The sequence below is a fragment of the Brassica napus genome (assembly GCF_020379485.1).
Source record: "Brassica napus cultivar Da-Ae chromosome C5 unlocalized genomic scaffold, Da-Ae chrC05_Random_36, whole genome shotgun sequence".
Taxonomy (NCBI): Eukaryota; Viridiplantae; Streptophyta; class Magnoliopsida; order Brassicales; family Brassicaceae; genus Brassica; species Brassica napus.
In genome coordinates this window covers 4802-18135 of record NW_026014289.1, presented here as the reverse complement: position 1 = coordinate 18135, position 13334 = coordinate 4802, and the positions used below count along the sequence as shown (strand labels likewise).

The window sequence follows — 13334 nt, the reverse complement described above, 5'->3', positions numbered from 1 at the left end:
CGAACAAGGTTTGTAAGTTGCGAAAGTCCTTGTACGGGTTAAAACAGGCGCCAAGGTGTTGGTTTGATAAGTTATCAAAGGCGCTTGAGAGGCTTGGATTTGTGCAGTCGTATGAGGATTATTCACTGTTCTATTACGTAAAGGGAGAGAAGAGTATAAGAGTTTTGGTTTATGTGGATGACTTAATTGTCGCAGGGAATGATCTTGAACTGATAAAGAAGTTCAAGAAGAAGTTGAGTGAGATTTTTCACATGAAAGATCTTGGTAAGGCGAAGTACTTCCTTGGCACAGAGATTGCAAGAGGACCGTTGGGAATGTATCTCTCTCAAAGAAAATACGCATTGGATATTATTAGTGAAGCGGGTCTGTTGGGGAGCAAGCCGGTGGCCACACCCATGGAAGTGAATCATCAACTTCTGAGAAATAAGAGTCCATTGTGTAAGAATCCAATGCAGTTTCGGAGAGTAGTTGGACGCCTGGTGTACTTGACGATAACTAGACCAGACCTGTGTTATTCAGTTCATGTTTTTTCTCAGGTTATGCATGCGCCAAGGGAAGCACATTGGGACGCAGCAATGAGAGTTATAAAATATCTCAAAGGTTCTCCTGGTCAAGGTATAATGTTGAAAGCGAATTGTGACTTGCGTATACGAGCATACTGTGACTCCGATTGGGCATCATGTCCACGCACTAGAAGATCTCTATCTGCATATATGGTGATGTTGGGAACCTCACCGATAGCTTGGAAGACAAAGAAGCAGGACACAGTGTCGCATTCATCGGCGGAGGCAGAGTATAGGGCCATGTCTGACGCATTGAAGGAACTTCAGTGGTTGAAGAGGCTGTTAGCGGACATTGGAGTTCAGCACGATGCACCTATGGACCTGTTTTGTGACAGCAAGTCGGCTATTTACATCGCAGCAAACCCAGTGTTCCATGAGCGTACTAAACACGTCAAAAAGGACTGTCATAGTGTAAGAGATGGAGTTAAAGCCAAGCTCATTGCTACGAGACATGTACGGACGACTGAGCAACTGGATGATATATTAACAAAGGCGTTGGGGAGTTCTGCATTTAGTTACTTGTTGTCCAAGTTTGGAGTGTGCGATTTACACGCTCCAACTTGAGGGGGAGTGTTAGGATCTAGAGGGTTCTAGATCCAAATCTATATAAGAGATAAGGACATATTGTTATAGATAAGTCCAAGTAGATATGAGAAGATCTCAATATCGTGTTGTATATATATGATGTAACGTGATACGAAGTAAAGAACAAGTTATTATTCAAGTATTTCTCTTCTCTTTCAACAATGCTTCGTGAAGTGGACGTCTGGAGCATAATGGGTTTGTTTGCTTTGAGGACAAACTCTACACCTTATTTTTGAACAATGGCGAGTCTTGCAATTATATCATAACACGTTCCTCTGTGGTGGTCTATATCTTATCTTTGAGAGTAGCCTTTTGTTATGTAAGATGGGTCTTGTTTATTCCTTGTAAATCCACCCATTTTGAATTGATTGTATACATATAAACGTTAGACGATTGTTATGTTTGATAATGTGTGTTGCATAACAATTGAATATTGGTTAAATTTGTTGGAACTATTTTTATAATTCTATTGGACCGAGTGAAAATAAAGTGTGCGTGAATAGAATTTTACGAGTATATTGAGCTGAGTAAAAATTTAATCTAATATGAAACAAATGTTATACTTTATATGAAAAAAATCTATCGCATTTCGCAAGTTCATGAACTGAATAAAATGATGGAAATTTTGTTTTCACTAAGTTGATGAATAAACTAAATCTATTTGGTGAAAAATGGTTTAAGTTAAGTAAACTTAGGAACTAAATTATCTTATTACCAAGGTAAGCAACTTAGTGACAAATGACTAAAACTAAAGTATACTTGATGACTAACCAAGGTAACTTAGTAACAAAAGGACAAAGCTTAATAAACTTAGTGACAAATGTCCATGTTACTTTATGATTAAAACTTTGTGAATCTCTCCTATAAATAATTAAACATCTTATATTTCCATTAAAAACACATTTGCTAACTCACAAACTCAGTCATACATAAGAATCTTAAAGATTAGCTTCAATATACAAAGTTTTGGCAATACTCCAAATCTTTCAAAGTAAGTCTCGAGAATATAGTGTGGTTGTTAAATTCGCAGATTTTATTTTGGGTGATGCAAAATAGTATGACATGATTTTATCTTGAAACTCAAAAGTTGTACATATATCGTCTCACTTAAGGACTATTTATCGAGTTAAAAAAATGATCATATCACAAGTACTCCACGTATTCGTTTATTTTCATATCGATTTTCAAAAGTTTGTACTTCTTTATATTATCTTATCATCACATTTTGTTTCGTAATTTCAATCTGGAATCTTGCTCCCTAACAAAATTTATTGAAATTACAAGAATGTGTGAAACCATAACAAGAATGAAGAATCTATGTGTGCCCTCTTTTGCTAATCCTCTCTAATGTGATTTGGTGGAGCTTCGAACCTGGCATGCGTTGCACGTGAGGTTGCGCGTGGTATGAACGTATGTTAAGTACGAGTGAGCATTAGATTCGAACGAAAAACAAAAACAGAGATAAAGCCAAAAGGAGAAGGGGGATGGATATATTCGAGGCAAAAGCAGCGTCGTATTATCATCACATAATAATTCACCAATTTCTTTTCTCCTTCTTGGAATTATAAATAAAAACAATTAAAAAATGAAATTGATACAGCGAATCTCCCCCACTGCTTATATCTTCCGCTTCACTTCACATCACATCAAAACAACCCTGCAAAAACCCTAATCCCTCTCTCTCATTTCACCCGCTTCTTCGCCGAGCAGCCATGGATGCCAAAGAAGCCTCCGCCACCGATTTGAAGCGACCGAGAGAAGAGGATGACGCCGCCGCCGCCGCTTCCATGGAGACAGAGAACGGGGATCAGACCAAGGAGCCTGCTTGTTTCTCCTCTGTGATTCCCGGGTGGTTCTCCGAGATGAGTCCCATGTGGCCAGGTCCATTCTCTTTCTTGTTTAATCTTTTTTAAAAAAAAGGAGCTCCTTTTTGATTAAAAGATGAGTTTTTTCATCTGATGATGCAGGAGAGGCACACTCTTTGAAGGTCGAGAAGGTTTTGTTTCAAGGGAAATCTGATTACCAGGATGTCATTGTTTTCCAGGTAAACACAAACAACACTAAAAAAAAGACTATGACTTTGTCCTAAACTTGCAATCACCTCTCTGTTTTATGAACACTTATCTTTGGTTTGGTATCTTTAGTCAGCGACATATGGTAAAGTTTTGGTTTTGGATGGAGTAATCCAACTCACGGAGAGAGACGAATGCGCCTATCAGGAAATGATCACTCATCTTCCTTTGTGCTCTATCCCTAACCCAAAGAAGGTTAACTACTCAAAAGACTATTGCTTTCTTTATTACATCTATTCGGAGTTATGTAAAGACTATTGCTTTGGAATGTTAATGAAAGTTTAGGAAGCTCAGATTTTTTTCTTCTTCTCCGGTAAAGTAGGGTGATTAAATCATTACTTGTGGAGAAATAGAGTAAAGCCAGAATTCAATTTTAATCAGATATGAGATTTATAGAATGATTACATTTACATAGTGGTGATAGTAGTGTCCACTAGAGAAAAAGGTAGATGATGAACATTTTTTATAGCTTTTTTTTTTTTGCTGTACAAACATTGGTTATGGCCTCTTGAGGATAAAGGTACATTGTCACACGTTCTCTTCTGGCAGAGTTAGAGAACTCAAGTTTACTTTATTGGGTAATATTAATAATAAGAAAGGAAAATGCTTTTAACTAGCTTGATTGATTATCATCTAGCTTGTTGTTTGAGATTGCTTGAGAAAAGGTGGATAAAGTTTCTTTGGGTAATGTAAACAAGTTGAGGTTATGGTTTAGTGGAGCGGCTTAGAATGCTGTTTATGCTTTTAGCCCTAGAGTGTATCTGATCAGTGCCCTTCTTGTTCTTTCCATAGGTGCTGGTCATTGGAGGAGGAGATGGAGGTGTCCTGAGGGAAGCTGCACGCCATGCTTCTGTTGAGCAGATTGATATGTGTGAAATTGATAAAATGGTGGTCGACGTGAGTACTAGTTACATACTTTTTACCTTTCCTCCATCTCTATCTAGATGAATGCTTTGTTATCAGAGTATATATATATGTCTAATTTCTTTCCTCTTTCTTTGAATCTTTAAGGTCTCTAAGCAGTTTTTCCCTAATGTAGCAATTGGATTCGAGGATCCTCGCGTTAACCTCGTCATTGGCGATGGTACACACTGCTGCTTTCATCTCTCTGTAATTGTCCTTTCTAGAATTCATGGTTGGGTGGGTTGTTAATGCAGGTGTTGCTTTCTTGAAGAATGCTGCTGAAGGATCATACGATGCAGTTATTGTTGACTCATCAGATCCAATTGGTACCATCAAACTTTTCATTCAGCAATAAGATTAACCCTTGATGTAAGCAGCCTTTGATTTTGACAATGCGTGATTGGTGTGTGTCAGGTCCAGCAAAGGAGCTGTTTGAGAAGCCCTTCTTCCAATCTGTGGCTAGAGCTCTTCGACCTGGTGGAGTTGTGTGCACTCAAGCTGAAAGCTTGTGGCTTCACATGGACATCATCGAAGACATTGTTTACAATTGCCGTGAGATCTTCAAGGGTTCTGTGAACTACGCGTGGACCAGTGTTCCAACATACCCGAGGCATGTTTCATTACCTTTGAACATTCAATCTCAGTCTCTATTTTGGTGATTACATAACTTTAACCTGAATGTGTATCATTTGACGGTTGTTTACTGCAGTGGGGTTATCGGGTTTATGCTCTGTTCAACTGAAGGGCCTGACGTTGACTTCAAGAACCCTGTGAACCCAATTGATGACAGCTCCAGCAAATCAAATGGACCCTTAAAGTTTTACAACGCTGAGGCAAAAACAAAACAAAAACTCTCAATATACCATTTCATGCGTCTTGACATTCAAAATCTTTAACTTATATTCCCATTTCTTCTGTGTTTCAGATTCATTCAGCTGCGTTCTGCTTGCCTTCTTTCGCCAAGAAGGTAATAGAGTCAAAAGCTAATTGAAAAGGGAAACAAGTCATCTGGGGGATTGTTGCATTTATCAAAATAAAACATTTTCACAGTTTTTAGACTGTTACTTTTTGTTTTAAGCATGTTTTTCTGTGACACTACTGCATGTTTAAGCTGGAAAACCTTTCTCCCTTTTGCCATTTATATAAAGACTGAAACCTTTGAATTGATCTCAGCCAAACTCTGTTAAGTAGCCCAAAGTTCAGTTTGTTATACATCAGCCTTCTTCCTCAGAGACATAGTCTTACAATCATGTTAACACACAACACACGTCAACCATTTACGCACATTCCCAACACAAATCAGACTTGCATAGAGAGCAGTGTACATCACTCCCTTCCCATTCAAACTAAATTAATGATCTTCGTACTTCATTGTCGTTGACTCTTTGACTTTGTCTACAAGTCACTGTATGTAATGTTTGAATGGTCGTTAGGGCTTATCACTGTAATTATCTATCAAATGAAAGACTTCTGATTTGGTCCTCAAGGTTCAAAGTTATATTAGAAATTTGATTTTAGAACTATTAAATTACTTGGCCAAACTATGAACATTAACAATAGATTAAAATGTAATGTAGCAAACTCCAATGTAACTACTTTTCTTATTGTCGGATACAAGTAAAGCAAAACGTGTGCCAAAAGCAAAAACAAATCTCTTATGTAGCAAAACCCTTAGCTTTTGATCCAATCTCCACATCATCCTTCTTCTCCAAAACCCTAGCTCTACAATCATAGTAACTTACAACACAAGCCACCCATTTAACCACATTCCCAACACAAATCAAACCCACATAGAGACCAGTATACAAAACTCCATTTCCACTCGAGCTCAAACTCAAACTACATCTGGAGTATAAACACGGCATCCTCGTCGCAATAGCAAAGACCAAGAACATCAACATCATCAAGAGATCACGTTTCTCATGTCCCCTTCCATACCAATACGAAAGAGACAGAGCATTTGTTCCATAGATGCCTCCTTTACCATCTTCTCCATCTTCTTCTTCTTCTAAGACCGAAACAACCAAACCCATGTTCCATCCCGCGCTCCAATTTCCGAACTTGACAGCCAGAACTATGAAGACAGTACCGCGAATCAGAACCACAACCGCGTGGAACAGCACTGCTGTTTTGCTGTGGAACCTTTGGTAATCACGTGCGAGAGAAGTAATGAATAAGTAGTTGACTGATTCTGAGAAGAAACCGAAGAACACTGAGGTTGACAAGAGGAGGACATAGAGTGATGTGATCAGACAACCGACTAATCTGTTCCGACATATCTTGGCAGATCTCTGTACCAGACAAAGCATCCCCAACGGTTCTTCTTCCCCTGACGTGTAAGATACGGAAGATGCTGCAACGATCACGGTGGTGGTAAAGAGGTCAAGAAGGGTGTAGGGAAAAAAGTATAGCAGAGATGTCTGAATCAGCCATGGAATGAGATCGTTCTCCGACAGATCTTTATGATCTTGGAGAAAGAAGTAGCCGCCAAGATCGAGTTCTTGGGAGAGGAACTGGTAAGTGAGAGAGATGGTGGTTTGGAGAGAGAGCTCGAAAAGGATCAAGAAACAAAACAGTGGGAGAGAGGAGAAGAAGAGGAAGAAAGCGAGATTGATGTTACTGAAGAGTAACTTTGCAGCTCGTTTTAGTAGTTCCATGACACTTAGCTTCTCATTCATCTTGCTATCTTTCTCAAAGTAGAAGAAGGGCAAACCACAGATCTCTTGTTTTTAAAAAGTGTCAAGTAACAATTAGTCTTCCATCACATTAATGGTCGTTGTCCACCATTGACGTTGACTTCATCTATAAGTAAAAGTCACAACGTATGTAATGTTCCAATAGTAGCGGGAGATTTTTAGTAGATAAGTTTCAAGTCTATTATACAGACGACCTGAGTCAAGTTGATTTATAAAATTAAAAAAGGGAAATTATCATTTAAATCACCGATTCTTTCAAATTTGGTTGTTAACCACAGTTTCTAATTTCCGTTAAATCCTTTCCTCCACACGTTCGAACCCGTGACCAGAGGTACAATTACGGCACAACCTAACCACTAGGCTACGTACAAATTTATTAACATTTATAGATACTAATCTCTGTTAAACTAAATAATATCGTTTTAAAACTTTAAAAAGTGTTCCTTTAAGGATTCGAACCCATGAACAAATTTCAATGACAACAATGCTAAGCCACTTGATTACATACAATTTTATTAACTTGAAAGAGATATTAGTCTTTTTAAAACTACATAACATCGTTTCCAAATCTAATAAAACCCCAAATCTTTTCTTCTTCAAACCTAAATTTCTAATCCTGAGAAAAAGAAAAACGTGACCAGAGCTTTGAGAGGATGATAAGAAACAAATTATCCTTTCAACGACCAAAGAAAAAGAATGTGGAATCCGTGGGTGAAGGAAGTGAAGCAGAGGCTCATGGAGACATGCTCGTGGAGAAGGGACTCGGACGAAGAGAAGATTTTCGATTTATTGTCTTCAGATGACGATGAAGATAATAATAATACCTATTAGTATCTTATAAAGGTTAATTACCTATGGTTACGGGTTCGAACCCGTGGATGAACGTTATTTTTATTTTAAAACGAATTTCATAAAGATTTAACGGAAATTAGAAACAGTTAATTAATCTGTTAACCAATGTAATGACGTGTTTAAAATGGCTAGGCCAAAATAGATTAGAGATTTAAATGGTTAATCGAGATAAATTGAAGCTTTAAATGATCTATGAAGAAGTTCATGCTTTTTTTTCAACCAAATTCGAAAGTTGATGATTTAAATGATCATTTTCCCAAATTAAATTGTAACGACTTTATAAATGGCTTAAACCTAGCAAACTCAAATGTAAATAGTACTCTTGATTATTATAAGATATAGTAAAGCAAATGAAACCCACAAAGAAACTTGTGTACAAGACTCCATTTCCACTCGAACTCTCATTGCATTTGAGGCATAAACACGGTATATCCTCATCGCAAGACTTTGTCTTTATGTATGCTCGACCTTATTATAATGATTGTATAGTTATCTTTAACTCCTCACGTCGTAGTCTGAATGTCCGTATCGTAACAAAAAGAAGTTGTGTTTCAAAAAAAAAAGAGTTGATTACATAATGTGCCACATTTTGAGTTTCATTTGCATTCAGAGACACTTCCCGCTTGTAGAACACATTTACGAAGATCAAGAGAGTTTTTGGACTATTTTGCTCTTGATGAGACAAACTGGAAATATGGACCACTTTTGAGTTTATTCTGACTTCTACGTATTTTTTTTAGTCTCCAACCACTTCAATTTTTTTTTTTGTTTTTTTTGCTTCCCTCAATAGATTTTATTTGTTATTGTCTTGTATTATGGTAACTAAATTTGATATATAGTATAGATAGTAAATCATAATTTTTTTTCTTCTTTGTTTTGAGATCCATATGTATATATTTATTTTGATATTTTAATTTTTTTCAAAACTGAATTAAGTGAACACAATATCATGGATAATGTGTTGTGGACGGTACCATTTGAACACATTCATATTTTTATTTTAATAAAATTTAAAACTGAATTAAGTGGACACAATATCATGAATAATGTGTTGTGGAGGGTGCAATTTGAAAAAATGAATTATAGATGACGTATATGTGGAAGTGTACGTTGTGGTTCGTATAGATGATGATCATGGTCTACTAAAACAACTAACCATTTACAAAATAACATTGGAAAGAAAGACAAACTAATATAGTTCCTTTAAAAGAGAAGAACAACAGACTTGATGTGTTTGTATTAACAATATTAGACACATTGTGCTTTACACACTTTCTCATCATCAAAAGACCATAATACCCTAGTGACGCAACTCACTCTCGTTACATTCTCTCCAACTCTCTTTCATTTACCTTTTTTCATCTCAAGGGCTGTTCGTTTGGTTGCCGCAGGTACCGGCGGCAGCGGCAGCGTCAACATTCTGCGTCAACTCTTGTTCGTTTCGTTGACGCAGGAAGCTGCGTCTGACGCCGCGTCCGAACGCCGCGTCCTGCGGCTGACGCCGATAAAACCTGCGGTCGCGATATAGTATGCGGCAGCGTCAGCGGCAGCGTCAGCGTCTGCGAAACGAACAACAACTGTCCTCATTGACGCTGCCGCCGCCGCTGACGCTGACGCTGCCGCTGACGCCGAAACCTGCGGCAACCAAACGAACAAGGCTTCAGTCTCAATACTCTCTCTCCAACTCACGCTCATTCAAAATCAAAATGAACAAACCCCGACAAAAAAACTTTCCCAAATGTTGTCCCAATTCACAAACCCTAACTTTCAATTGAATCCCTAGCTTTCTTAAATGGAGGCTTTTAGCGAGTTGGAGCCGAATCTCACGGACATTGACCTTCATTGAAAGTTTTCTGGGCTTGAGCAGGAGATTCAGAAAGTTTTTCGGTGAGGTCATAGAGGAAACGTGAGATCCGACGGACCAGCTCCGGTGACATGCAATTAATCCGTTAAGGAGGTTTGAAATGAGACTGAATCTGAGAGCGACGAGCTTTCGAAGCTTTTGCGGTGATCTGGGGATTGTGGTGGAGTCGCAGAGGGGATGTGAGTTCCGACGAGACTAGTTCCGGTGACTAAGGCAAAGAGGGTGTATACAGAGGAGGCGGTGGTGGTAGATGTGAGGGTGTATCTAGTGGTGGATATTCTGCTGGGTACTACAATACAGTTGGGTCAAAAGAGGGTAAAGTCTGGGTGTTTTTCGATTTTCATACGTAATTTTCTGTTTACAGTCTTCATTTAGCCGAACATTCTCGCATGCAAGTTGAAAAAGAACAGCAGGAAAGGTCACTCTATACTTTTTTGTCTCACATTCCTTTGTGTTTCTTTTTCATAAATTGTTGTAGGCTTGTAGCCTGATAAGAATTCAAATGTGGATCGGGTTTTTGTCTCTTTCTTATTAATCTTTTTACTACACGTTGCAATTATCTGGAAGTTTCTTAGGAGCTATGTTTAGGCTTTTTTTTCAGGCTTACTTCTTTTTTATTTGGCATGAGTAATCTTTTTTTTTTTTTTTTTGAAACAAGAGTAATCATTTTTAGACATTGTGTGATGGTTTAATAACCTAACCACACATGTGAGTCAACTTTCTAGTTTCTCTCTGAAAACGAGCTTTTTGCTGTTGATTGTAATTGCTATTGGTGTCATACATCTTTCATTCAGATTTGAAATTTCCAATCTTATTTCATATCAAAATAAGTTTAGGACTGTAAATGTGAGGCCGAGGCCGTAGATACCACAGTGGAGGCGATGGTTATGGGGAAGCGGTGGTGGAAGACATGAGGTTGTATACAGTGGTGGTGGGTGGATACGGTGGAGATGGAAGACGTGAGGGTGAGGGATATGGCAGTGGAGGTGGCGGTGAATATCGCAGTGGTGGCTGTAGTGGTTATGGAGGGTGGTTATGGATGATGAGGTCGTGGATACAGAGGTGAAAGATGTGAGTGGATACGGTGGTGGCTAAGATGGCTACTCGAGAGGAGGAGGTGTTGGTTACGGTGAAAGTAGAAGACGTGAGGGTGGAGATACGGAGGTGGTGGATACCACAGTGGAGGTTGTAGTGGTTGGTAATTAGATTAGGTTTGAGACTATTATGACTGATATGTTGTAGGAGAGAGAGGTGATGATGGAGAAGATAAAGTTGATAAAGCTGAAGATAAAGAGTTTCGTCCGTTACTGATCGTGAGTAGGAGGTGGTGGTGGATGTGGTGAGGGTGAATACAGTGGTGGACGTGGCTACTCGAGGGAGGAGGTGGTGGATGCCGTGGTGATGGATGCCGTAGTGGTGGATGTGGTGGTGGTGGGTGCTGTGGTGGTGTCTGTAGATACGGAGGTGGAAGACGTGAGGGTGGTACAGTAGTTGTGGAGGTTGCTATTGAATAGGAGGAGGTGGTGGTGAATACGGTGGAGGTGAAATATGTGAGATGTTGGTGACACAGAGGTGGTGAAGGCGGAGGGTACGAAAGAAGTCGGTGTTTGGTAATTAGATTTGGGTTTGAGACTGTTATGACTGGTTGTTTGTTTAGATTATAACAGTTCGTGTTTTGGTATTTGATATTGAGAAAAGAATTGTTAATTTTTTTTTTTAGTTTTTGGATTAAGAAAATAAAAAATAACCAAAATAATTTTAAAATCAAAACCAGCTCACCTTCTCGCTTAGTCACACATGAACTAAACATCCCACTACTTTCTTATTTCATTGACACAAATCTAAGGGTATATTAGTACAAAGCACACCTTAGAAAGAGGGATTGTGTGTACCGAGCAACGAGTGTTTTTTAGTGTAGCATTTTTTTATGTGCTTTAACAACAGGAAAAAGCAACGAAAAGCTGTTTCAGCTGAGGTGTTTTAGTTTAGGGATATTGGAGTCTTTTTTACATGACAATGTGTGCCTCCCGTCCAAAGTGACTTGAAATGTAATAGGAAAGTGAAAAAGTGACTCCAGATGTAAGAAAATTCAAGAAAAAACTATATGAGTAGAACCATGAGGAAGTCCATGATTTATGAACAAAAAGCAAACTTTGGATTTGATTTAGATCTATTAAGGTTTCAAGTATTGGAGACTACAAATTTAAATTCCATTCTGGTATTTATAAATTTTAATTTATTTTTTTGTGTCAGATTTTTACATATTCTATTTGAGTTCGGATATCCATTTAAATTGTTTTAAAAATTAGTAATCCAAATATATCTTCTAAGTTCAAAGTAAAAATTAATTTAAAAATACATTAGAAAAATATAAGTGATATTTCTATTGTGCTACTATATATTAGAATTGTTTCATGTATTGTGATTAATAATATTTAAGAAAATAAAACTAATTAAAAATAAATAAAAGATTGATCCGCCCATTACACTCCATATATTGGATGTTTCAACTGTTCATAGCAGTTCAACATTTTGCCTCATATTTGCTCACTATTCTTGACTGCTCGTGGAGCAACTTTTTTTAATATTATTTCACTCCACTCTTATTCAATGGATTTAACATTTTCAAAGATAATATAAGCTAATGGTGAACTATAAATTTTTATCTAATTTGAGAATAAATAATTTAAATATAAAAATATGCAAAAATTATGGCGATTTAATTTTCAAAATAATTTATTTTATATGAATAACATTAATATTGCATGTTTCGTAATTTAATAGGTTTTGTTAAATTAAAATGTGAACTTCTTCATAACTGAAACATAATCGGCTTGCATACTTTGGAAATGTATGTAAAGAATGTGATGAAATCTAATGACAAAATTACTCTTAATTTCCTAAAACTAATTTAAATATTTAAATAAAATTTCAAGTTATAAATAAGAAGATTAATATAGGTAAAAAAAATTGATTTTTATTATTTAATACTTTAATTTATGTCTCATGGTGAACAACATTTTCTAATACATTAAGATTTATTAAACATTATTTTGGAGGATGAGGACGAGGACATATAGCATCACATGAAGCTTGGTCTTTCCAACATTTGCGAACTCGTCCTGGACAGCACCAACAATCTCTTACAAATATTTTCGAACACCTAGCATGAACACAATTTGATGTTATGACTATGTTTGAATCGTCTGTTCCTCTAACATTCATCTTTGCACCTTCACATATAAATCATACATCAACCAAACATCAACGACGGAAAAATAAGAAACATTTTGAGAAAAAATGAAAAAACAAAGAAATATAAATAGTAAAAATGATAAAATATATACATACACTGATGTAAAGCAAAGAAAGAGAGGATGAACATGAATATCAAGGATGCCTGTATTTTCATGGTTTTGATGTCTTAAACAATCTTGTGATGTGCTTCTATTGAAAAGTGTGATTTTATATTCTTGTTATTATACAAAATAAAATCTTTAAGATATATATAAAGTATGTTGTGTCACCAAATCATTTTAAAGATGTAATATTTAACCATTAATTATCATTTTCACTAGTTTTTTTTTGGCTTTACCTAACATATGTGTATATACGAGGTTGATTGGTTGGACTTTATTTCTCCACTTTAACTTTATTTATTTTTAGAGCACTAAATTTTATTAATCATGTTGTAGCTTTATTTTTAAAAGATAAAATCTACATTAAGTTTTTATTAAATTTTACCAATCATGTTTTAGCTTTACTTTTAAAGTTACAACAAAAAAATTAAAGCAAATTT

General features: G+C 36.7%; 2 protein-coding genes and 1 long non-coding RNA gene across 3 annotated transcripts; 1 reads left to right on the top strand and 2 right to left on the bottom strand.

The window, feature by feature from the left end:
• Positions 1-2668: 2668 nt before the first annotated feature.
• On the top strand, positions 2669-5295 carry LOC125594839 (spermidine synthase 1). Its single transcript, XM_048770888.1, has 9 exons — positions 2669-3029; positions 3116-3192; positions 3293-3415; positions 4013-4117; positions 4232-4304; positions 4378-4449; positions 4538-4733; positions 4833-4956; positions 5049-5295. Exons 1-9 carry the CDS (start codon positions 2861-2863, stop codon positions 5112-5114), a joined length of 1005 nt encoding a protein of 334 aa, XP_048626845.1. The 5' UTR covers positions 2669-2860; the 3' UTR covers positions 5115-5295.
• A 370-nt stretch (positions 5296-5665) lies between these two features.
• Positions 5666-6863, bottom strand: LOC125594838. The gene has a single exon (XM_048770887.1). It carries the CDS (start codon positions 6799-6801, stop codon positions 5779-5781), a length of 1023 nt encoding a protein of 340 aa, XP_048626844.1. The 5' UTR covers positions 6802-6863; the 3' UTR covers positions 5666-5778.
• Positions 6864-12492: 5629 nt separating this feature from the next.
• LOC125594836 lies at positions 12493-13128 on the bottom strand. Its single transcript, XR_007329995.1, has 2 exons — positions 12887-13128; positions 12493-12768 (listed from the first exon to the last, which is right to left on the bottom strand). It is a non-coding gene; the product is annotated as an uncharacterized LOC125594836 (long non-coding RNA).
• Between the last annotated feature and the right edge of the window lie 206 nt (positions 13129-13334).

What these genes read in the sequence shown, in the direction of transcription:
- LOC125594839 (XM_048770888.1), top strand. Translation starts at nt 2,861, where the DNA reads ATGGATGCCAAAGAAGCCTCCGCCACCGATTTGAAGCGACCGAGAGAA. An exon ending in GATGAGTCCCATGTGGCCAG is followed by an intron (nt 3,030 to 3,115) that starts GTCCATTCTCTT and finishes CTGATGATGCAG; the next exon opens with GAGAGGCACACTCTTTGAAG. An exon ending in TAAAGTTTTACAACGCTGAG is followed by an intron (nt 4,957 to 5,048) that starts GCAAAAACAAAA and finishes TCTGTGTTTCAG; the next exon opens with ATTCATTCAGCTGCGTTCTG.
- LOC125594838 (XM_048770887.1), bottom strand. Translation starts at nt 6,801, where the DNA reads ATGAATGAGAAGCTAAGTGTCATGGAACTACTAAAACGAGCTGCAAAG.